The sequence below is a fragment of the Amborella trichopoda genome, chromosome 7 (assembly GCF_054954075.1).
Source record: "Amborella trichopoda isolate Santa Cruz 75 chromosome 7, AtrichopodaSantaCruz75HAP2 v2.0, whole genome shotgun sequence".
NCBI classification, from domain to species: Eukaryota; Viridiplantae; Streptophyta; class Magnoliopsida; order Amborellales; family Amborellaceae; genus Amborella; species Amborella trichopoda.
This window is the reverse complement of record NC_142342.1, coordinates 35,992,939-36,015,860: the sequence shown is the minus strand read 5'-3', so window position 1 is coordinate 36,015,860 and position 22,922 is coordinate 35,992,939. Positions and strand designations below refer to the sequence as shown.

The window sequence follows — 22,922 nt, the reverse complement described above, 5'->3', positions numbered from 1 at the left end:
TGGTTACCCACAACTTGGTAACCACCAGTCCACAGCTTCCAGGTTGTAACAAACAAGGCAGTGAGCTTCGTTGCCATCACAGCCCATTGATTTTTTGCAGCCCATCTCTCTCCCTCTCTCTCTCTCTCTCTCTCTCTCTCCACCATAACGAATTGCTTTTTTGGAGCCCATCTCTCTCTTGGAAACACCTCAAACTCACCCATTTCATCGTACAACCCATGCACCAGCTTCAATCCCTGTGTTTCGCTTTTGAATTTTTTCCTGATTCAATTGATTTCCTTGACCCACTTGATTCTTTAAACAAAAAGACTTGTTTTAGAGTTTTAGTATCGGGCTCCATTGAAAAGTTAGCTTTTGTATCCCTCAGTCTTTCGCCATGGCTGCCTTTTCTCAGAGCTTTTCATCTGTTCAAGCCCTAAACCAGAAGACCCATATTTCTATTCCTTGTAATTCAGCCTATGTTGGAAATTTGAGGGTTACCCAACATTTCTTGATCGCTGATAATTCAAGTGGTTGCATGGTTTCGAATCATGTCGATCCCTGTAAAAGGGGTCAGAGTTTGATCATGGCGACTTGGAGTGTTGAGGGTGCTTCTCAAGATGTGGAGTTACCTTCTTCAATCGAGCTCGAGCCAATCACCAGCGAAAAACAGTTTGATCGAGTGATAGCCGAGGCCCAAGACCTTGAAGAATCTGTGATCATACTCTGGTCATAATGATCTGATTTTTACTTTCATTCTGCTTCTCATTTCTTTTTTTGAAATAATTGGCTATGGATTCTTTCTTGTCGGAGTTTCTTATGTTTTCGCACGAGTTTTATGGTACAAAAAAAAAAGAAAGAATCGAGGTGACTATATGGTATAAACTTCCTGTCCACAAATTTGGAATCTAAGTGAAAAGTTATTAGTTGATGGGTAACCATACTGGGTTTTGATGAATTGATTCCCCCTATTGGTATTCTCTGGTTAGTGATTGTTGGGCTCTATTTTTCTGTTTCTGTGATGCTTTGAATAGAGTTTTCATTTTTTTTTCAATATATTTGTTGATACAGAAAGCCCCATTTAAAGTGTAATTATTGAGAGAATAAAACCATCTTAATTGTTTTATTTGGCTTTTTTAAGCATGTAGGATGGCCAGCTGGTGCAGAAAATGCGTATATTTGAAACCCAAATTGGAAAAATTGGCAACAGAATACTATCCCAGGTATCATCAATATCTAATTGTAATATGTGATTATATATGACTTGCTCACTTTGGTGTTTTACAACTTCTGGAACTTATGCATTTTTCTTTGGTGAATTATCAAGTTTCAGTACTTAAGTCTTTTGTTGATTAACTAAGTTCTAGTGCTTAGATTTTCAGCATGGTTAATCAATCAATGAAATACTATTCATAATTATCTCAGGGATTGAGTTTCTCTTTCCATATTTTGTATTGATCATAAGCATATATTACTCAGTAATCTCTAAAGGTCCTTTTTCTGCACTTTCTTATCTAGAATCCAGTTCTACTGTATCAATGTTAACTCAGTCCCTCAAAGGCTTGTGAATCGTGCTGCAGTAACTGTAAGTCCCATTTGCTCAAAAAATCTAATGCTTGTTTCTATTTAATTCATGTATTTCTTTTATATTATAACTATTGTTTACAAATTCAGCTGGTCCGACTCGGGCTCCCCCGAGTTACTCAAAACGGTACCCTATGGGTTCTGGCCGAGCCAAACTCAGATGATTCGAGTCTACTCGAGCCTGTTCAAGTCTGAACTGAGTCCGTCAGATCGTTCAAAAATTTCAGTGAATATTCTTCAAAAACTACAGTTTACTGAAGATGACACTCCGCGTGTTGACTTGGAACTTGCCTAATCAACTAACTTCAGGCAGTATCCAAGTCTCAGTGCAAGTCTGAGGTTTAAAACACTGATTATAACAGTCATACGTATACTGTGTACTAGAAAATACCCCATAAAGTTCACCTCTTGGGACTTTTACACTTACATATCTACTTTGATTCTCTCGCCCATTGTTTGTATGTTCCGCGGGATTCCTACAAATAATGTAGGATCTAAAATTTCCATTTTAGTGTCTGAAACTAAAGTATTCCTGACAGAAAAGGTTTTCTTGTTCTTTCAAATTGAACCAATGATTGAAAACATAGGTTCGGGCTTGGAACTGAGCAGGGCCTGAGCTCAAGTCAGCCGATTTGGGATTGCCCACCCTAGGTGGAGGACTAGGTCGCCACCTAGGTTGGGAACATTTTGAAACCATAGCTAGTGGGATCACCAAACCTAAGTGATGATTTAACTCTAGTGCACTCCAGGAGAGGGATGTTGATTTTTAAATTTATGAATCTCGATCCCACTGTTAGGCAATGAAAGCCCGAAGGTTGGGAATGATCCCAATCTTTTAAAGATTAAACTGTTTAATTTTTACAAAAATTGAATAGTGTAGTTTTAAATTGTTCTAGTTTTTACTATTACGCTGTTTAATTCGAGTTCTGAGTTAAAATTGTAAAATTAGACAATATAATTTTAATTTCTTGTGAGATCCCAAATGGAGTGAGATCTTGAAAAGGTTGGGATCAAGATCCCCAAAAGATGAAAATTAAGTTCATTTGAATATGCATTGTCTCAGGGGCGCTCCCTACCACAGGGAACCTCTAGCCTTTTGGGAACTCCCAACCTTGCTCCTGATTCCAACAACTATGGATCAAACTAAGGTTTATTTTGTTGAGATTATGGTTTAGATAGGTAGGTGAGCTCTTGCGTCCAGTGCTTAGATTCTATGGCAATTGTTTGTGGCGGCATATTCAATTTGCATATCTAGCATAACAAGTTGAACCAAGTGGTGCATATGGATGATGCTTTTATGGAAGCTCCAATGTTATCCTATAACTGTATAACAAAGGGAAGAGATAAACATTATTTGCATTGATCAATCTTTACCCCAGGACTTCCATATAATAGCTAGATAAAATATGCATGAGCACAACAATCCTACATACATGAAGAACAATATTGGCTATAGTATTTGTATTTGTGACAAAAAGTCTAATGAGATACATGCTATATATTTAAACTATCTCCTTCCCACACCAACACCACCACAAAATCAAACTCTGAGTGCAGGCACAAAGATCCCACAGTTTGGAAAAATTACAATTTGAAACACTAAAGCCCTTAAATATTTCAAGTTGTCAACAAAGTCAGAAAACAAAATCTTCGATGTTATGTACAAAATCTATCAACAGAAATCTATTAAAAAATAAGCCTGATACGTACTACCCCATTACAACATATGTAACATAACAATATATACATTTTAATATACTCTCCTTTCACAAACTTCTGAGAAAATGTGCATCTGCATGACAGTAAGGGTGGAGGAAATAAAGGGATATCTGGGGAGATGCCACACAATGGAGACAGATAATTTTCATTGTATTATTCTCTCAAAATCTGAACATAGAGACTATATACAGCTCATTCTTCCTATGTCTAATCAATGGAAGGGTCCATCTACCGAGTCCTATGCATATGATCCAATAAGGATCACATGATAGTAGATTTATACTAGAATTCTGGTAAAATTTCTCCTTGTAACCAAGTAGATAGGGTGCGTTACATTGTTAGTTTTAGTGATTGTGGCTTACCCATTCAGTGTCTTTGAACTGGAAATTACCTATATGGTTGATACAGTATTGGGTGGACTAGATCTAGAATGACCCTTTTAGTGTTGGCCTCTGTGCTAAAATTTAAGGTTCAAGTTGGGTTCTAAACTCGACATAGCCTGTGGAAAGTCCACTTGAGACCCAGGACTCAGATTTGCCGAGTTTCATCTAACATTAAAAAAAAAAAAAATTAATAAAAGCTAAGATAACAATTAGTAGATAACAATAAAGGACATAAATAGTAACCTTTTGAGGTCCAGAATACTTTTTGGGATAGAAGAAATGGCCATGAAACCTCCAAAGCCACCTCCCAATGAGCCCCTAAAAAATGGGTTGAAATCAACGGAAACCAAGAAAGTCAACAAAGCCCTTAAATATTTCAAGTTATCAACAAAGTCAGAAAACAAAATCTTCAATGTTATGTACAAAATCTATCAACAGAAATCTATTAAAAAATGAGCCTGATATGTACTTCCCCATTACAACATATGTAACATAACAATATGTACATTTTAATATACTCTCCTTTAACAAACTTTGGAGAAAATGTGAATCTGCATGACAGTAAGGGTGGAGGAAATAAAGGGATATCTGGGGAGATGCCACACAATGGAGACAGATAATTTTCATTGTATGATTCTCTCAAAATCTGAACATAGAGACTATATACAGCTCATTCTTCCTATGTCTAATCAATGGAAGGGTCCATCTACCGAGTCCTATGCATACGATCCATTAAGGATCACATGATAGTAGATTTATACTAGAATTCTGGTAAAATTTCTCCTTGTAACCAAGTAGATAGGGTGCGTTACATCTGTAAAATAAAATCAATAAATAGACCAGTCGTCCCATATCTTTTGCCTATTGGCCTTTAATACTCCCCAAGTGATGTGGTGGATCCAAGAGCATAAATCTCCAACCAATTATTGATGGTGCGAGCTGGTCGTAGCCTTTGTAAATGTATCTACACTATCAATAATGGTCGTAACCAATTATTGATGGTATGAGCATAAATCTCTAACCATGTGGTTGCAAATAGGTTACAGAAATCCGAAATCAATAAGTAGGTATAATTTTGTTGCCTGATTTTCTGACTTCGCACTAGATTAGAAAATGGTGTCATGCTTTCTTTTATTTTCATGATAGTACTGATTAAACAAGATAACACTAACGCTAATACTTGATATTTAGTATCCAAATAACGAACACAGTTCCTAGTAGCATGGGATGAAGGGGATAGAAGGTTCTGGTCAGTTTTTGCCTCTAACATAACAAATAATGCCAGACGTAACTGTTACATGGGGACATATAGGGCCTGAAAAAAAAAAACTAATTCACAAGTTTGCCCGACATATGGGATATTAGGAATTTAGGATGGGTCACAGTCAAGTATTTTCTATATCGCTACTTATAGTTGCCTCGGGGTCTCCATCATATTTAAAGTTTTTGATGTTTCAACACTAACAAGCTATCCACAGTCTAATCAATTAGTTGATGGTAGAAACCTTAAATTGTCCGATATCTATCTGATGCCCCTGCGACTTCATCACCATGAAAATACACCTGGCAACCAATTCCATTTTGAGGGCAGTTGGAAAAACCCTCTTCTGTTCAGCAATATACATTTTTATTGCAACCCATGATCAACAAGTCCTTGAGATATATTAGGAGATAGTTCCTTTCTTGTTTATCAATGAAAGAGACAATGATCATACTCACTTTGTGCATATCCATCTTAAACTGACCAAAAAAAAAAAAGGAAGGAAATTTCTCAAACCATGCTTGTGGGCTTGCTTAAGTTATAAATGCCTGTTTGCATTGCATACCCAATTCATTGTTCATTGTCTGTATTGTCTATGTTTGGGAGGCAAAAGTTGGAACAAAAGTAGGATTTATTCTTTGGTGGTCGGCTTTCTTCGCCAAGTTTTGGCAGCTTTCAAAAGAGAGGAAAATAGGCTTTTCCAAGAAAAAAATTGATCCTACCTTATATGCCTTCTCCTTCCTTCTGCTCTAAAGCATCTGGAAGTGTTCTCTCCTTAATTTCTTTTACTTAGGCACACAACTCATGGCATTGTTCTCTGATTAGGATATCCTGATGACCTCTTGATCACTGGTGATGACCAACAGGGGATTTCTTGTTTTGAAAGATTTCTTGACATGAAGAGAATTCTTCAAAACCACTTGGAGATGAATGATTTGGGCCACATGACTGACTTTCTTGGATTGGAACTCACTAGAGCAATGCATACTTACTTCCTTTCTTAGAGAAACTATGAAAGGCACTTAGTTACTTTAGCATCACTGATGAAAGGATTGTTGGTGAATATTAATACCCAAAGGGTGATGGAGTGACCCTTAAGGATTCCACCCCTTATTGGCAACTAGTTGGGAGTTGATGTATCTTGAGATACCCCTTCTTGATATGACACATGTAGTTCATATCGTACGTCAGTTTGTCTATGCTACTTGATAACTTGAGTGTAATGCATCATATCGTTTGCTATATACAAGGGGTCTTGGTTATTTCCAGCATTTATTCCCTTGCAGTTCATAGCATAATCTGACTTTTGTGTGGGCGGGCGTCAGAATTCAAGGCATTCAACTACTGGATTTGTATTTAGCTGGGGCAATCCTTAATTTCTTGGAAATATAAGAAGCGGCAAACTGTCTCAATATCCAGAACAATGGTGGAAAACAAGGCAATATCTTCTGCTTGCAGTGATATTGTTTGGTTACTTGACCTTCCATAGGATTGTGTGTGCCTTTTACATCCCCCACTCCCCTACATGCCGATAATTTGAGTGCTATACATATTTCGTTTAATAATGTGTTTCATGAGTGCTTCAAGCCTGTTGAGGTTGATCATCACTTTATTTGGATGGGCATCTTTATATCACTTATCTAATTGGAACTACAGCTTGCAGATCTAATTACTAATGCTATATTAGTTCTCATCACATCATTTTAGTCGGTAAACTGACCTTCATTGATCCACATTGAATTTCAGGAGGGTTGAGCTACCAGCAATATAGAATTTTGTCATATATTGCTCCATTTGGATATGCATAATCATATAACTAAGGTTATTGTTGTACTTGTATAAATCATCATAGTAAGACAGTATCAGGGTGCAATGAGGGAGAGGATAATGTGGCTGAGGTAAAACCATTGCACTCTATCCCTTGTCAGGAGGTAACTGATGGTACTTTAGTTGGTGAGTAGTGTAGCCATTATGTATGAGCCTCGAATGAGCTGTCATTTCCTTTTGATTTGTCTGGATTTTGGGTACTAATAAGGAGAAACCATGTGAAGAAATTCCATATTCTAAGAAAAAAGAAAGAAGGAGATTTTAGCAAATATGGGGAGATCTTGTGCAGCCCATGAGTCTTCCCTATTAAGGTGATTCGGTAAGAGTAATGCACGAAACTCTAGAGAAAAGTGGAGCAAGGGTGGAACGGGCAAAGGTCAAGGAAGTAGAGAACTTAAGAATCTTGTCTCTACTATCAATTATGATAGATCTCTGTGTTTCGTATTGAAGTGGTTTCCCGAAGAAAGATGTTTCCATCAAGATATTGTGGAAATCTGGGGTTTGGGGGACCCATAAAAAGAGATGGCCTTGATGCCAGAGTCAAAGTTGGAGGCTGTTGATAGGGTGTTGGGGAGGGCATTGTGGGGTTCGTCAAAAGTAGAATGGGATTGGGTTCTATCTCGTGGGCCCACTGGTGGTGTCTTGATGTTTTGGGATCCACAAATTTTGACAAGCAAGTAGATGAGGAGGTGGTAGTATTGAGGACTCGAGGCCAAACTGGCTAATTTACCCAAAAACAAAAAAGGCCAAATTGGCTAGAGTTTAAATCTCACTGTGACCTCTTTGTAATATTTTATTAATTCTAATATACTAGAAGTATCCTTGTGTTAACATATCGAATTGTCAACATGTGTTGACAAGCTACACCAGCCCAAGGCTGAAGTGTCATGATAACACTGCTTTTAAGATGCTGCATATGTGAAAAATGTGAGCAATTAGTTGCTCCATCTACCAGGGATGCAGAGCATCCCTCAACACCCACGAAATAACATTCCTTGAGACCCCTTCCACCTCGAGTGTGCCCTTAGCTGCAATGAGTTATAGGTTTTGGAATCTTTGGGGTCTTCTAAACCCAGACCCTATTAGGTTCCATGCTCTCAAATTGCTCCGCCACTGTGGCGTCACGGTCGATGGCCATGAGTAATAGGTTTTGGAACCTATCTCTCAAGGGTGCATGGCCAATCCATAGGTGGCCAGAAATGGATTCTAGTGCCAGCTCTAGGTCTGAAGTGGATATGGGCCTTAAAGAGCCCCAGTCAGTGGTTAATGGCCTTCCAAACTGCAGAGGAGTGGCTGTTGACTCGCCCCCTTGGGAGCCAAGCAGAGTCCTGGCAGTGGTGTTTAGACTTAAATACCTCCTTCCACATGTGGTTATCTTGGGTCGCATAATGCCACCACCACTTCCCTAGCACTAGGTTGCAGGGTTTGAGTCTACAGATTCCCAATCCTCCTGCCCATTTTGGGCAGGCAGATTTTATCCCACGAGTTGATGTGAAATTTACTACCTCCTTCCCCAGACCAGAGGAAATTTCTCATATGTTGTTCTAGACGAGTCATCATTGCGGCAGAAGTGTGGAAGAGGGACATCTGAAAAATAGGGATGTTGGAGAGCGTAGTGCGACCACATAGGATAGGAACCTTCCCTTCCATCCTGCAAAGTGGCAGTTGAACTTATTGATAATGTCGAACTTATTGATAATGTGACTTCAGAGGCTGTGTTTTGGGTTTGCCTGCACAAAGCAGAAGACCAAAGTAGGTGGTGGGCAACTGGTCAACCTTTTATCCCCATCGGTCAGCCAGAGTTTCCACAGCTTCGTGGTCCATCGATATACCCATCATGGTAGTCTTAGCCAAGTGTACTTGAAACCCCGTGGCCATTTTGAAGCATTTGAGGGAGAGGAGTAGAGTGTCGACGATGCAGGGAGAAAAAAATAATTATAATAAAAATAAAACAATGGGTGAGATATTATACCCTCGCTCAGGGTTTGCAAGCAAATCCACCCCCAACGAGAGAATATATCATCTCTCAGGGTTTGCAAGGGAATCCACCCTAAAAACGATCTCTTCACAATACCAAATTTTACTCAATTTCAATCTTTGATCTTTACAATGTCCCTTTAAATATAAAATAAAAAATAAAAAACCCATAAAATTCTCTCTCTAACTTACATGAATTTCCCACACATTTTTCCCAAGTCCCTATTTTCTCTCTCGTCATCTCCCTATTTTATCTCTCCTCATTATTTTCTCTCTCTTAACCTGACGTGCCAGAAAAGATTTGCTTCTAAATAGATAGCCCACGTTTTGCTTAGTCAAAGCTTCCCCCTAAAGGAAAAACGTTGCCTATTATTGAAAAGATAAACCCCCTTATATAAACTGTATCCTATTTATATTCCTCTTTGTTAGAAACTAACCAACCCAATTGATCAATATCACATCATGCACCCCCCTCCCAAATTAACTTGACTTATTCTAAGGCAATTTCTATTCTTAAAATTAAAATAAAATAAAATAAAAATTAAACCCCAATTTTATTTGCATTATTCTCCCTGGGTTGGGAGAAGCTTAATCTCAAGCTTATAGAACTCAAACATTTTAGAGGCCTTCTCGAAAGTTGGTGATGCAGTCCCACCATGTGCCTCGGTACTTTTTCTTCAATTTCTTCATTAAGTTGATTCATCGAATGCTTCGTGCTTATCTCGAAGTAGAACGTTGGGATCTCACACTTCATTTTGATTTCTCCTTTAGACTTGGGTTGGATTTTTAATACTGCATCACACATATCTTCTTCTTCATATTTGATTTTCAAAATTTCTTCTTTTTCTTCACAATTGATATTCGAAATTTCTTGCACATTTGGTTTTTCGCCGTCGCCTTTTTTATCGAGATCTACCTCTTCATATCTTCTTCCTCTTGTTCTGATTTTCATCTATGAAAGAAATATCGTAGACTTTGTTCTACTACTTTGTTAATGCGCTCTACTAGGTCTTCCTTGAGTCTCTCAAATCTTTGATCTAATCGCTGCAACCGCTGATTGATGTCACGAACTTCACTTTGAACATCTTCCATAATTAGATCACAGATCTCAAAGCTCTCCATATCAGCATCAATTTTAGGGCTCTGATACCAATTGATGCAGGGAGAAAAAAATAATTGTAATAAAAATAAAACAAAAGGTGAGAGATAATACCCTCTCTCAGGGTCTGTAAGGGAATCCACCCCCAACGAGAGAATATACCATCTTTCAGGGTCTGCAAGGGAATCTACCCCCAACGAGAGAATATACCGTCTTTCAGAGTCTGCAAGGGAATCCACCCTAAAAACGATCTCATCACAAGACCAAATTTTACTCAATTTCAATCTTTGATCTTTACAATGAGGGACTCTTCACTTTAAATACAAAATAAGAAATAAAAACCCATAAAATTCTCTCTCTCTAACTTACACGATTTTCCCACATGTTTTCCCCAAGCCCCTATTTTCTCTCTTGATCTCCCTATTTTCTCTTTCTTAACCTCACGTGCCACAAAAGATTTGCTTCTAAATAGATAGCCCACGTTTTACCTAGTCAAAGCTTCCCTATTGTTAAAAAGATAAAGCCCCCTAGAAAAACCTTATCCTATTTATATTCCTCTTTTTTAGAAACTAACCAACCAATTGATCAATATCACATCATGCACAAACTCCTCCTTCCTCCCAAATTAACTTGACTTATCTTAGGGTAATTTCTATTCCTAAAATTAAAATAAAATAAAATAAAATAAAAATTAAACCCCAATTTTATTTGTATCAGTCGACCTATTCGGGGGTAGCTTCATAGAAGAGAAGTGTATCATCTGCGTGCTGCAGATGGGAAATCTCGAGGCCCTAGTTCCCTATTTTGAAACCAGATAGGCGGCCGTTGCTATAGAGGCCTGAGATAGACCGGCTAAAAACCTCAGCAATTATCGCAAATAGGAAGGGTGAGGGTGGATTGCCCTGCCTCAATCAGCTAGAGGAGGGAAAGAAGCCTTTTGCAAAACTATTGACAAGGATGGGGAAGGAGAACTATATACAAAACCTTGTATCCACTTGTGCCACTGGGGACGAAATCCCATCTTGGATTGGGCCTGGTCAAGAATGGACCAACGTGGTTGTATGCCTTTTCTCAGTCCAGTTTGATCACTACCCCTGGGATTTTAGTGAGGTGTTATGGAGAGGGAGAGAGCTACCCCCTTGAACTGTGTAGAGGGCCAGTTAAGAGCTCTATGCATGCTATTTTCGGAGGGGAACGAGAACAAGAATTTACCGGCAGAAAGTTTGTGGAAAGCAGGCTTTGGCTCACCCCAAAGCTTTTGTCCCCACGTTTCTATGCCTTAGGGGTCGCCTCTAGGAGGATGGAAGTGACCAAGAGGGATTTGGCCAATGTTTGGTTGAGGGAGGGGAAATGGAGGCCCTTTTGAGAGATAAGGGGACATAGGGAAGGAAAGGGAAGAGAAGGTGGAGAGGGGGGATCAGGGACGTGAGGGGGTGCGGGGGGGTGGTGAGGTGGTAAGGACTACGAATAGGTGGGCAGGGGAACAAGGACAAAGGATGTAGAGGACAGGTTATTCTATCATCACTATCATTAAATCTGGGGGACATCACATTTTCATTGAACCAAATACCAAGGCATCAGAGGAATAACCAAAGGCAGTCAACTTGTTGAGTCTCCATGTTATGGAAAACCAGGGTTCATTAGCATATTTGCAGTGTGTAATCCGTGGTTCACTAGGTAAGGTTGAGAGACCTTGAGAAGGTTTTGGTTGCGTAAATTAGGAACTTATTGACTGAAAATCTCTCCCACTATGGCACAAAAGGAAAATAGGAATCTCCTTGATGGAGACCCCAGGTTGAGGAAACCCTTTGGTTCTTTTTACAAGAATTGAGAAGTACAGAGAGCCTATGCAGATAGAGATGCATTGCCTCCATTTCTTTCTAAAGTCCATATGCTTAAGGATCTGGTCTATAGTTGTTGGAAACGACTATGATTCCGAATCGTTTCTGGAATCGAAATCACGTGTATCAGAAGTTTCGGAATCTAGGAATCGTTGTCCGTACGATTCAAATTTGAGAAAAATGATTCTCACTATTTTGGAATCGCGATTCAAAAAATTAGGAATCTTGTTTCCTATTTGCAAGAATCGATGTCCCTTCGTGTTGGAATTGCGTTTCATACCTATATGGAATCACACATGACCCCACTTATTTCGGTGGTTGCTGGAATCGTGATTCCTAAAAATATGGAATCGTGATTCCTAAAATTCTAGAATTGTTGTCCCCATCAACTTGGAATCAACATTCTCACTATTTCGAAATCGTAATTCTCCCCATATTGGATCGAGATTCTCCCCTTACTAGAATTGCGAACCAATTTTCTCCGGTATATGAGAGAAGTATTCAGAAAATATATAAATTTACCCATTACTACAAGAGCGAATTTTGGTCTATATATACTCAGTCCAAGGCTCCAAGTACTAATGTCAACCTTTATGATATCTTTGTGGACAATCCCATACAACGGACTCGGTCTACCAATAATTATGCCTACAAGGTCTGGAGCTAGTCTACAACATACAAGGAGTGAAAACAAGGGCAAGCTCCCTTTATCTTCTTTCCTTGAATTATAAAATAAGTACATGATATAGTAATTCTTCTTTGTTAAATGTAGGTTTGAGTCTTTTGACTTTTAAAAATTGAGTTATTCAATTTTAGTCAATTTCTCTGATATTTAATGATTAATTTAACCTAAAACACCGCACAGGGCACTTCGCTCATATCCTTATTATCTTCTTATTTTACTTAAAGAAAAACATTTTTATCCTCTTATTCAACTTGAAGAAATGACGGTGCCGATCATATATTAAACATTATTACATTAGCAGTTTAGTACCCAACACCATTTACCAAACATTATTAAATTTGAAGTAACATATTTTTTTAGTATTATTATTCTTGGTAAGAGTTCTTAAAAAGTAACATGGAATGAATGATAGAAATTAGTAAATAAGACAATAAAAAATTTAACATATTACTTATATTTTAAATTTTGATTTTATTGCAGTGTGCAACAACTTCAAATTTTCCCACGCTCTCATACATGTCGCGCTCACTCATGATGGAGCGCACATCGAAGGGTCTCTGCTCTCCCTATGCTCACATTGCTTCTTGACAACATGGATCCACAATTCCTTAATACTTTGAATCAACATTTAGCATAAGTAGAATCACATTGTTGTGTAGCAAGGAATTACGATGTCTACGATATAGAAACTTGATTCCAAACAACATGGATTCGCAATTCCAAAAATTGGAATCAACGTTTCTCACAAGAAGAATCGCATTCTTGTGTAGCAGAGAATCATAAAATCCTCGATATGGAATTTCGATTCCGGCAATCCAGGAATCGAGATTCCTAAACTAGGTGGAATCGCGTTCCGCAAAAAATGGAAACGTGATTCCTTTATTTTAGAATCAACTTTCACCCGGGGAAACACCAAATCGAGATTCCGAAACGGAATCGCTATCCTCATAGGCGATTCGGGTAACTATAATCTGGTCTATTATATCCCACTCTGCATGATCATGGGCTTTCACCCAATCCAATTGGAGCACCAAACCCAATAACTTAGCTTGCTTTCAAGAATGGATGCATTCATGAGATGTCAAGGCTTTGGTCCTTCACAAAATCTCCTTGAGTGGGGACACTTTTAAGAACTTGTCTTAGCCTAGAGTCTAAGACCTCAGAACCTTGTATTAACTGTTTAGAAGGATTATAAGCCTAAAATCCTTGAGCTCTTTCCCCCTCCTTTTATTTTTGGAACCAAAACTATGAAAATTGTGCTCATACTCCTAGGAATGATACCCCCTATTTTAGAATTCTGAAAGCAGGTAAGATGTATGGGGCCAGGGTGTCCCAGAAGTGTTGGAAAAGAGCCACTAGAAAGCCATCTGCTCCATGCGCCTTATCATGTCCTAACTATGCAATGGTCTTGTGGATTTCCTGCTCAGAGGACTGTCCTAACCTGTTGGTCTTCTCTCTTAATATAGTACCAAGGTGGCTTTGCATCTTAAGTCTTACTTGAGGCAGTTTGGAGAAAAGGTTACTAACATATTGTGTTATCTCAGTCTCAACTTCAGGGGTGCTCATAAAAAATCCTAATACTTTCCTTAATCAGTACTATGGAGTTTCACTTTTCTACAAGGTGCAATCTTGTGAAAGAAGGGCATCTTGTGGCCTCCTTCCCTGAGCCCTTGGACTCTAAATCATTGATGCCAGAACACTTGCCCTTGTTTCAGGACAACTTGGCATGCAATATTCACCTCTTTCTTCCTCGCCCTCTCCTCTAGCAACAAGTCTGTAGTATCCTCCATGAGTTCCAAGTCGTTTCTTTCTCTAAAGTCACCAAAGGACTGGCGACTCCATGCTTTTAGTTTGGACGTCAACATTTCCAACTTTTTGCGGAGTACTTCTCATTCTGAGGACATTAAGAACCAATAAAACTCAGTCAGGATAGGACGCTAGACTCTCCACATAGTTCATGTGATGGACTTGTTCTGAATGGTAGGTTTGAGGTTAACCCTGAACATGAATCCGCAAAGGCCGACACACTGGTAGTGATTCTACCACTCCTATTTTCTTAAGTGACCACCTCCAGACATTGAGATCTCCATCTATACACCACGGGCTAGGTGGCTGGGTAGTAATGCTATCTAATTGCTTCCAAAATTCTTCCCGTCAACTGGGAATCTTCAGCACTTAGACTGCTGTGAACTTTCATTGGAAACTATTTGAATGCACCAAGAAGATGCTCGACATTGAGAATCTTCCCAGCAAGATCAAGGACACCACAAGGCAGGAGGGGTCCCAAAGGACCAAATACCTCCCAGGCCCCCCATAGCCAGCAAGGTCCGCGACAGGCATGGTCTTCTACCAACTATTGATGGACTAAGCCTAAGTCGAGAAGTTCTAGCTTAGTTTCTAACCTGTGAGACAGATCAAGAACTGCGCTTTTGAGGATTGGCCATGACCCAGATATTCCAGATGAGGATCCTTATTTTGGTGATTGATAGAAGGAAGATGGCACTGTCTGAGCATTTGCTCTTCCCAGGAGGAGGCAGCCAGAGATGGAGGACCAGGGGTTCGACCTCCCATTGTTCATAGTTAATGATACAAGAGAAGCGTTTAATAAACTCAGTTAGTATTTTAGAAAAACTTACCCAAATGTAACAATCAGTAGAATGATCTTTTAATAATGGCTTTACTTTCTACATTTTTCTTTTTTTGGCTTGTACCTTTTACCAATTGTTTTATTATCTTTTAACAAAATGTTTACAAAGTATGATCCTGGACTTAATTTCTTTCATTCTCTTTCGATGCTTTTGTATGGAAGAGGTAGTTTCTCATGAATCTCATCATTTAATACCTGCCATTAGATTGATCTTGAAATTACTTGTAATCTCCTCAACCTCTAACGACCATTCTGATCGTTATATATATTTTGCATGTCTGTCTTGGATGCAACGAACATGAACAGAAAATGCCAACTATTCAGGTAAAATAGAAGCAAGCCCAAGTCCAATAAATATACAGGTGAACTTCCTAAAAATGTTATCCCACTTTTAATCTGATACAATGTATGTGCAGTTGTGGAAAGGTGGGCAAAAACAAGATGAGGTGATTGGAGGCCACAAGGCATGGTTAGTGGTGAACGATATCCGGGAAATGATTGAGAATGAGCCTTAAAAAGGGTTTGCAATTTTACAAAACACTATGCATTTGATTGGATCAATGTCTCCAATACCGTTTTGTATCCGTTTTGGACATCTCTGTAGTTAAGAAATAACAAAAATGAAAGAGAAAAAAAGCATCATGCCATGTTTGCATTGCTCAGGTTTATGGTTCATGTGTAATTTGTTTCTTTTACATATCCAACTTGCTGGGAAAATCATTGGAGGATTGAATTTCTTGCCGTAGCAAGTGATTTCTTGTTACTGGCCTTTTATGTGCCTTCTTTTATGGCTCAGTCTATGTGTTTATGCTGGATTAAAGAACAAAGAGTGTATCACACCCCAAAATGTTGTCCCTGCAATGCCTTGTACAATATATACAAGTCATTTTTTTTTTATCACTTTGGTTCCAGAACATTCTAGAAGGTTTCTAGATCTATCCTAAGGGAAAGGCTGTGTCTACAATGTTATAAAGGCTAGAAGGCTCCTAGCCGTTGATTTGTTACATGTGTGTCAATACTAACTGTTGGTTGTAAGGCTTAGTGCCTATATAAAAGGGGAGTACTCCTCATCTGTAATACGTAATACACCTTGTCCTTGGAGACTAGTAAGCTTTTGATATCCAGTGGAATACTAAAGGGCCGTGCTCTTCAATTCGTGTATAGACCTCACTCTCTTGTGCTAATGTATATTGTGTGTGCGAGTGGGTTGAGCTAATGTGCGGGTGGTGTGCATTGGTGTTAGCTTCCCTATCATGTTTAGTTGGTACACGTGTATACTTGTAGTTGGAAAGGCTGACTCGTCTTCAACGGTCGAAACTTGAGGCTTCACCAGAACTGTGACACTATGCTGTTGTTCACGGTTTAGGGTTTCATAAATAAATTTATTTGGTATAACATATTTTGGAATGGTTTTAGTGGGGCTGAAACCCTAATGTCAAAATTTGCATTTGGGTTTTAAACAGGAGAAAAAGACACTCCGTATCTCACCAAAAATTCGGATACACATTGAAACACACGTTCCCATCTTTAAAGAAAGAGAATTTAAGTTCCAAAGTTTAGGCCTCTTGGGAGGAAACAAGCATCATGAAACCCTCCAAATTCCAATATTGGTCAGGGGCCAAAACCAAAGTTTATCAAAAACTTTTTAACAAAAATGCCCAAGACTAAAGAGTTCCTCTGGAAATGGTCGGTTTCCCATTCATAGATTTGGACCTGATACTAAAACAGTACATGAAGTAGTTGGGGACGATGCAGCCCATTTGAATTCCATAAAAGCCCCAATATCATCTACCATTGAAGACCTCATGGGATCATGTCACTACTACAGCTCAAGCAACCATTGGAATAAAGGATATCTAGGTAAAAGTTTTTCTCCAGCAAAATTAGTTAAAACCATGCCAAAGTACAGGAAGTGGGTGGGAAACTCATTTTACAGCATAGGCCCACAGTCTCTCTTTCTCTCAAGTACACTTGTGGTTGTGAGATGGAACCCACTAAAGACTTACAAGATAGTTACACAACTCTTATTTTTCTCCAATATCTTTGAGCTTCTGCACTACTGCTAACATAGTAGGCCTCCTCATAGGGTCATCACTGGTGCATTCCAGGCCAAGCTGCAAGACCTTGAGCATCTGCATGACCCCCTGACCATCACAAACTTCACCATCCAAACAAGTCATGCCCTTTCCCCTCACCACCATTTCTCTAACCCACCCAACCAAATTCCCCCCTTCAAAATCATCGAACCCCAGACCAGTCGGCTCCTTACCCGTAACCATTTCTAAAAGTATCACTCCAAAACTATATACATCACCCTTAGTTGTAGATCGCCAACTTTGACCATACTCTGGTGCGATATAGCCAAAAGTCCCTGCTATCTCAGTCGTGACATGAGTCTCACAAGCACTCATAATTCTCGCAAGCCCGAAGTCTGCAACTTTTGGCTCAAAATCCTTATCCAAAAGAATATTGCTAGCCTTCATATCCCTGTGGATTATGTGAGGTACAAACCCATGATGCAAAAAAGCCAGCCCTCTTGCTGTGCCCAATGCAATTCTGAATCTCTTGTTCCAATCTAGAACCACTTGCAGAGCCTCTGTTCTATTCCTCAACCAGAAATCTAAGCTCCCATTAGCCATGAAATCATAGATTAAAAGCTTTTCCTCTCCAAAAGAACAGTACCCAAGTAGTGGAACTAGGTTCTTGTGCTTCACTTTGCCTAGGGTTTCCATTTCAGCCAGAAATTCTCGCTGGCCCTGATCCCGGGCCTTTCCAAGCTTCTTGACAGCAACTGTTCGGCCATCAGGGAGGTTAGCTCGATACACTGTACCAAACCCACCATCACCTATTACATTGGATTTGCAGAAATTGTTGGTCATTCGAAGTATATCAGCTAGGGTTAGCCTAAGGAGGGGTTGCTGGAAAGTGGCTATATTTATGCTTGGAGGCTCTCTGCTTTTGGCCTTGGACAAAAGGCAAAGCCCAGGTTCTATTGATTGGTTAGGGCCGTGGCTCCAGCTCTGCAACTTTTGGGGGGACTCGATGAACCCACTGTCTTCTTCTTGCCTTGCCATCCTCCACTTGAGAAAAAACACGGTCAAGCAGAGGACGGAGAAGGTACTGGTCAGGGCTAGAACCAGGATGGCTCTTTTATTAACCAGATGGCTTCTTCTCAGTCCAGCTTTTTCTTCGCACCCATCTTCCACTAAGGGTCCACATAGAGCTCTATTGTTTAGAAAAGATTGATAAGTAAAGTTTTGACAGTTTGGTATCGGACCGTCCAAAATGTTGCTAGAGAGGTTTAAGAAGTTGAGATCAGTGAGGCTGCACAGCTCATTGGGTATCTTTCCTTTGATAGAGTTTGCAGAGAGGTCTAGGTATAGGAGCTGTGATAGATGGGTAAGATCTGTGGTGATGGTGCCTGTAAATTGGTTATTATGGAGGTCCAGGTAGTTCAAATAGGAGAGATTTGCAATAGAGGGTGGGATTTCACCGCTAAAGAGATTTGAGCTGAGATTTAATATCGCAATCTGGTGCCAAGAAGCACTATCAGAGAGCAACCCATTTAGGCTCCCAGAGATTCGATTCTCTTGCAGGTAAAGGCCTACGATATTTGCAAGTTTGGCCATGGAAGATGACAAAGAACCAGAGAGCTGGTTGTTGCTTAAATCAAGATCTGAAAGAGCTCGAAGGTCTCCAATGGAGTTTGGTACGGGACCTACCAAGCGATTCCCAGTCAGGTTAAGCTTAACCAGGTTCCTGAGCCTTCCAAGCTCCTCCGGTATTGTGCCTTGGAGATTGTTATATGCCATCGCCAAGCCCTGAAGCTTTTCAAGCTCTGCAATTTCAACTGGAATCTCACCTTCTAAATTATTCGAGGAAAGGTCCAATGAAGTGAGATTTGAGATTGCCGATATGGATTTGGGGATTGGACCATTCAAATTATTATTGTTGAGGAACAAATCCACAACTATGCCACAGTTTCCAAGTCCTTCTGGTATTGGACCAGAGAGATTGTTCCATGAGAGATCCAAAACCCCTCGATGCTGCAAGTAACTGGTATCTGGTATTATGGATTGCCTGAAAATATCTGATATTTTAGAAGGAATCTCGCCTGAAAACTGATTATGTGAGAGAACCAGGTATTCAAGCTGAGACAATTTCCCAATCTCAGGAGGAATTTCACCAGTAAGCTTATTGTTCCCGAGATCCAGACTCGTTAACACGTTGCACAAGAAGAGCTGCATTGGGAGTTCTCCCGATAATTTGTTCTGGTTAAGTGAAAGCACCGACAAGCTCTGTAACTTCCCAAACTCCTCTGGGATTCTCCCCTCCAATTCATTATCATTCAATACAAGTCTTTGCAGGGTCACTAAATCTCCAATTACAGGTGGTAAACTGCCTTGAAGAAAATTGAAACCTGCACTAAATTCCAAGAGGGAAGCTGAGCTCCAAATCTCATGCGGTATTTCACCTGTAAAATTGTTATAATCAAGCTCAAGAACCACAAGAGGAAGCTCTGCAATATATCTGGGAACTGTTCCTGTAAGTTGGTTATGGACCAAAACCAGTTGGGTTAGGTTTTTACAGTTGATGAAAGTGTTTTCAATAGATCCAACAAGGAAATTGTTCTCTATGTCAAGCTCTGATAAAGATGAAGCATTGCAGAGCTCTGAGGGTATAAAGCCTGTTAAGTGGTTCTTGCTCAGACTGAGGTGGGTCAAAGCGGAACAATTGCCAATTTCTGGTGGGATTCTCCCAATAAACTGGTTAGAAGCTAAAAGAATCGAGTCTGCAACTTTCCATCGACCAATCCATGGAGGGATCGGTCCTGTTAACAGGTTTTGCTCCACACTGAAAGAAAGAATGGTTTCCTCAAGCTCGGAGAGCTTATCAGGCAAAGCTCCTGTGATTTCATTGAATGTTAAAATCACAGTTGTGAGGCTTCTGCAACTTCCAAGCTCTTCTGGTATGGACCCATTAATTCCTGCGCTCACAAGATTAAGGATAGTTAGGTTCTGAAGCTTTCCAATGGAAGCAGGAATTGGAGACTGTAAAGGATTTCCTGAGAGATCGAGCTTGTCGAGACTCCTGAGATACCCAATTTCTTCCGGAATCGGCCCTCTGATATTGCACGAAGGAGCATCAAGATTAACCAGGTTGATCAGGTTACTGATTTCTCTTGGCAAAGGACCTGAAAACCTGTTAAGCCCTAGAAAGAGGTCTTTTAGCTCTGTTAAGCTTCCGATCTCTGGAGGAATGGGTCCTGTTAGAGAATTGTTTGATACATCCATGACCTGCAACTTCTTGAGCTCTCCGACTCTTGCAGGAATGGCACCAGAGAAGCCATTGTTGCTGAGGTCGAGGACACGCAGGTTCATGAGGTGCACTAGACCTTCTGGAAATGGGCCTGAAAGCTCGTTTCCAGTCAAAACTAGGGTATCTAGTTCAGATAGATCTGACAACTGTTCGGGTATCACCCCAGTGAACAAATTCAAACCCAAATTCAAGAATTGAAGTTTAGGGAGACAACCCAATTCAGGAATCAGTTTTCCGGACAACCCATTAGAGGTCAGGTCCAGTTTTTGCAGGTTTCTAAGGCTTTGGAGCTCTGGTCCTAGGGTTCCAGTAAAAAGGTTGAAGCTGAGATCCAAGGTTTTGAGATTGGAGAGCTGCCATATTGATGGTGGGATCAAACCCTGAAAGTGGTTATCTGTGAGGTTGAGCACTTCAAGACGAGAGAGAAACCCCATCTCCATAGGGAGAACTCCTTTGAGTCCCATGTGGGGTAGAGAGAGAGAGACTATGTGGCCATCTCTGCAACTTAGTCCAGTCCAAGAGCACGCTGAAGAGAGAAAACCCGAAAAACCCCAGTTCGAGGTTTCTTCCGAACTTTTGAGCTGGGATTTGAATGCCATTAAAGCTCGGAATTCAGTCGTTTCTATAGCAGACGATATGTTGGAAATGAAGAAACATGTCAACCAGAAGAGCTTAAGTGCAGTGAAGTGAGAAGCCATTACAGCGTCTGCAAACATACATATAAAATACATGGATAAGTTTCAGGAACTGATTGAAAAACCTTGTTCATTAGATGAGCTAAGATAACATGAAAAATGATCTGATCAGGAAGAAAACCAAGTATAGAAATGCATTTAATACAAAATGAGTCTCATTTCGACCTGGGTAAATGTTTCTGATAACTCTGAAACTAGATTGAAGGTAGAAAAGTAGGGAAATCAGTTCAACATTAAGAAAAGGAAAATTCATTCAGAGAGAGTGAGAGCACTTATTAAGAACAGAAGAGCACAGAAGAAATTTGTGTAGTAAGGCAAATTCAGGATGACAATGTGGGAATGTATCTAGGCAGAAAAGGGTCCTCAGAACTAAAAAATAGAAAATAGAGACATCAAATCAGCATTTACACTAGTTCAGAAGAATTGAAAAGAACTACAATCCCTGAAACCAACACTAGCTCATACTCTTATCATTTAAGCCTACACCAGCTCATAAGAGTAGAAAAAGGACTTGAAAAGAACTACAATCCCTGAAACCAACACTAGCTCATACTCTTTATCATTTAAGCCTATAGCAGCTCATAAGAGTAGAGAAACGACTTCAGGGCTCATAAACACATCCTTCTTTAACATGCAATGCAGGTGCTCTCTCTCTCTCCATTTTAAGCTCATTAAAAGCCATCCCTGAAACAGGAGAGCTATTTAATGCTCTTAAAAGCGGCTCTAACCCCTCTCCAACCCAATAAACACGAGGGAAACTAATTATGGAGAACCCCATCTCTCTCTCTAAACTAATTATCGAGAACCCCAACTCTCTCTAAACTAATTATCGAGAACCTCTCTCTCTCTCTCTATCTCTCCATTGTTACACCTTCTGCATAAATGCAGATAAAGAAGAGCTAGAACCAGAGAAACAACTCACCATAGAGAGAGAGAGAAAGAGAGAGAGAGAGAGCAGGAAAACAACTCTCACCTTGGAGGTCTTCAAACTTGAAACTACAGCAGCTGGATGATACAATGCCAGAGCTCTAATGGCCGTCGAGAAACCCACCACCCAGAATACGCTTCACGCCCACCGAAACAGAGGAAAAGCCATTGAAATACATGAGTAGCAAAGAGTTTTCCACGCCCAATGAACCAGAGCCGAGCCCACACCATTTATATACATAATAAAAACTGCGGAGAGAGAGAGAGAGGTGACGAGCAATAAGAGCCTGGAGAGGGAGAGAGAGAGAGGTGTGAAGAGTAATAAATAGGCTAGAGAGAGAGAGAGAGAGAGAGAGAGCATAAACATTTAGCAGAATTTAGCACTTTGCGTAGCTTTGGCAAATGAAGTGGCTGCCATTTTTTTTTTCCAGTGTTTTTATTGTTGTTATTTTTGCTTTGCTTGTTTTATTTGTTGGAATGATTTGATGCGAAAGCGAAAGCCGAAATTGTCCCAAACATCTTATTCCATTTTAGGACATGTCCATATCACCCTATCCTTCTCTAAATGACCACCCTTTCTCTCTCTGAAATTAACAATAAGCCCCTAGCGCCTTTCTTTAAGCGTTCACTCCTCCCTAAAACTCACATTTATAAAAATATAAAATAAAATTTTTAATAAAAATAACCAAAATATTTTTGAAAGTTTTAATTCGTATTTTGGATATTATATTTTATTATTTTTTTTTTAATATTTTCTTTAGGTACATCCCATTGAGGTGATAATACGTACTAAATTTTATATTCATATAATTTGTAAAAAAAAACTAAAAATAAAAAAGAAAAGTTTTAATAAGGTTGCAACCTTAAAATGTAGAATAATAGATGCATCTAAAAAATCTATCGGAAATATTTTTTTAATGCTGTAAAAACCCTATAATCGATCATCTCGACATCAAGATGTATGAATATGAAAAAAAAA

At 39.6% G+C, this 22,922-nt stretch overlaps 2 protein-coding genes across 5 annotated transcripts; one reads left to right on the top strand and one right to left on the bottom strand.

Moving 5' to 3' along the window:
* Positions 1 to 171: 171 nt before the first annotated feature.
* On the top strand, positions 172 to 15,664 carry LOC18422761 (thioredoxin-like 3-2, chloroplastic). 4 transcript variants are annotated; one of them, XM_006827359.4, is made up of 5 exons: positions 172 to 708; positions 1,128 to 1,202; positions 1,498 to 1,564; positions 15,309 to 15,326; positions 15,419 to 15,664. In XM_006827359.4, the coding sequence occupies exons 1-5, from the start codon at positions 377 to 379 to the stop codon at positions 15,515 to 15,517; spliced, it is 591 nt and encodes a 196-aa protein (XP_006827422.1). In that variant the 5' UTR covers positions 172 to 376; the 3' UTR covers positions 15,518 to 15,664. The 4 variants fall into 4 exon arrangements, with proteins under 4 accessions (XP_006827422.1, XP_088727986.1, XP_088727985.1 ...); XM_088871860.1 differs by having other exon boundaries at positions 172 to 963; positions 1,121 to 1,202; XM_088871859.1 differs by lacking the exon at positions 1,498 to 1,564.
* Positions 15,665 to 16,674: 1,010 nt separating this feature from the next.
* Positions 16,675 to 22,147, bottom strand: LOC18422736 (uncharacterized). The gene is made up of 2 exons (XM_088871857.1): positions 21,990 to 22,147; positions 16,675 to 21,027 (listed from the first exon to the last, which is right to left on the bottom strand). The coding sequence occupies exon 2, from the start codon at positions 21,017 to 21,019 to the stop codon at positions 17,027 to 17,029; it is 3,993 nt and encodes a 1,330-aa protein (XP_088727983.1). The 5' UTR covers positions 21,020 to 21,027; positions 21,990 to 22,147; the 3' UTR covers positions 16,675 to 17,026.
* Between the last annotated feature and the right edge of the window lie 775 nt (positions 22,148 to 22,922).

Coding starts and splice junctions, on each gene's coding strand:
- LOC18422761 (XM_006827359.4), top strand. CDS start 377: ATGGCTGCCTTTTCTCAGAGCTTTTCATCTGTTCAAGCCCTAAACCAG. Junction 709..1,127: donor GAATCTGTGATCATACTCTG/GTCATAATGATC, acceptor TTAAGCATGTAG/GATGGCCAGCTGGTGCAGAA. Junction 1,203..1,497: donor GCAACAGAATACTATCCCAG/GTATCATCAATA, acceptor TTTCTTATCTAG/AATCCAGTTCTACTGTATCA.
- LOC18422736 (XM_088871857.1), bottom strand. CDS start 21,019: ATGGCTTCTCACTTCACTGCACTTAAGCTCTTCTGGTTGACATGTTTC.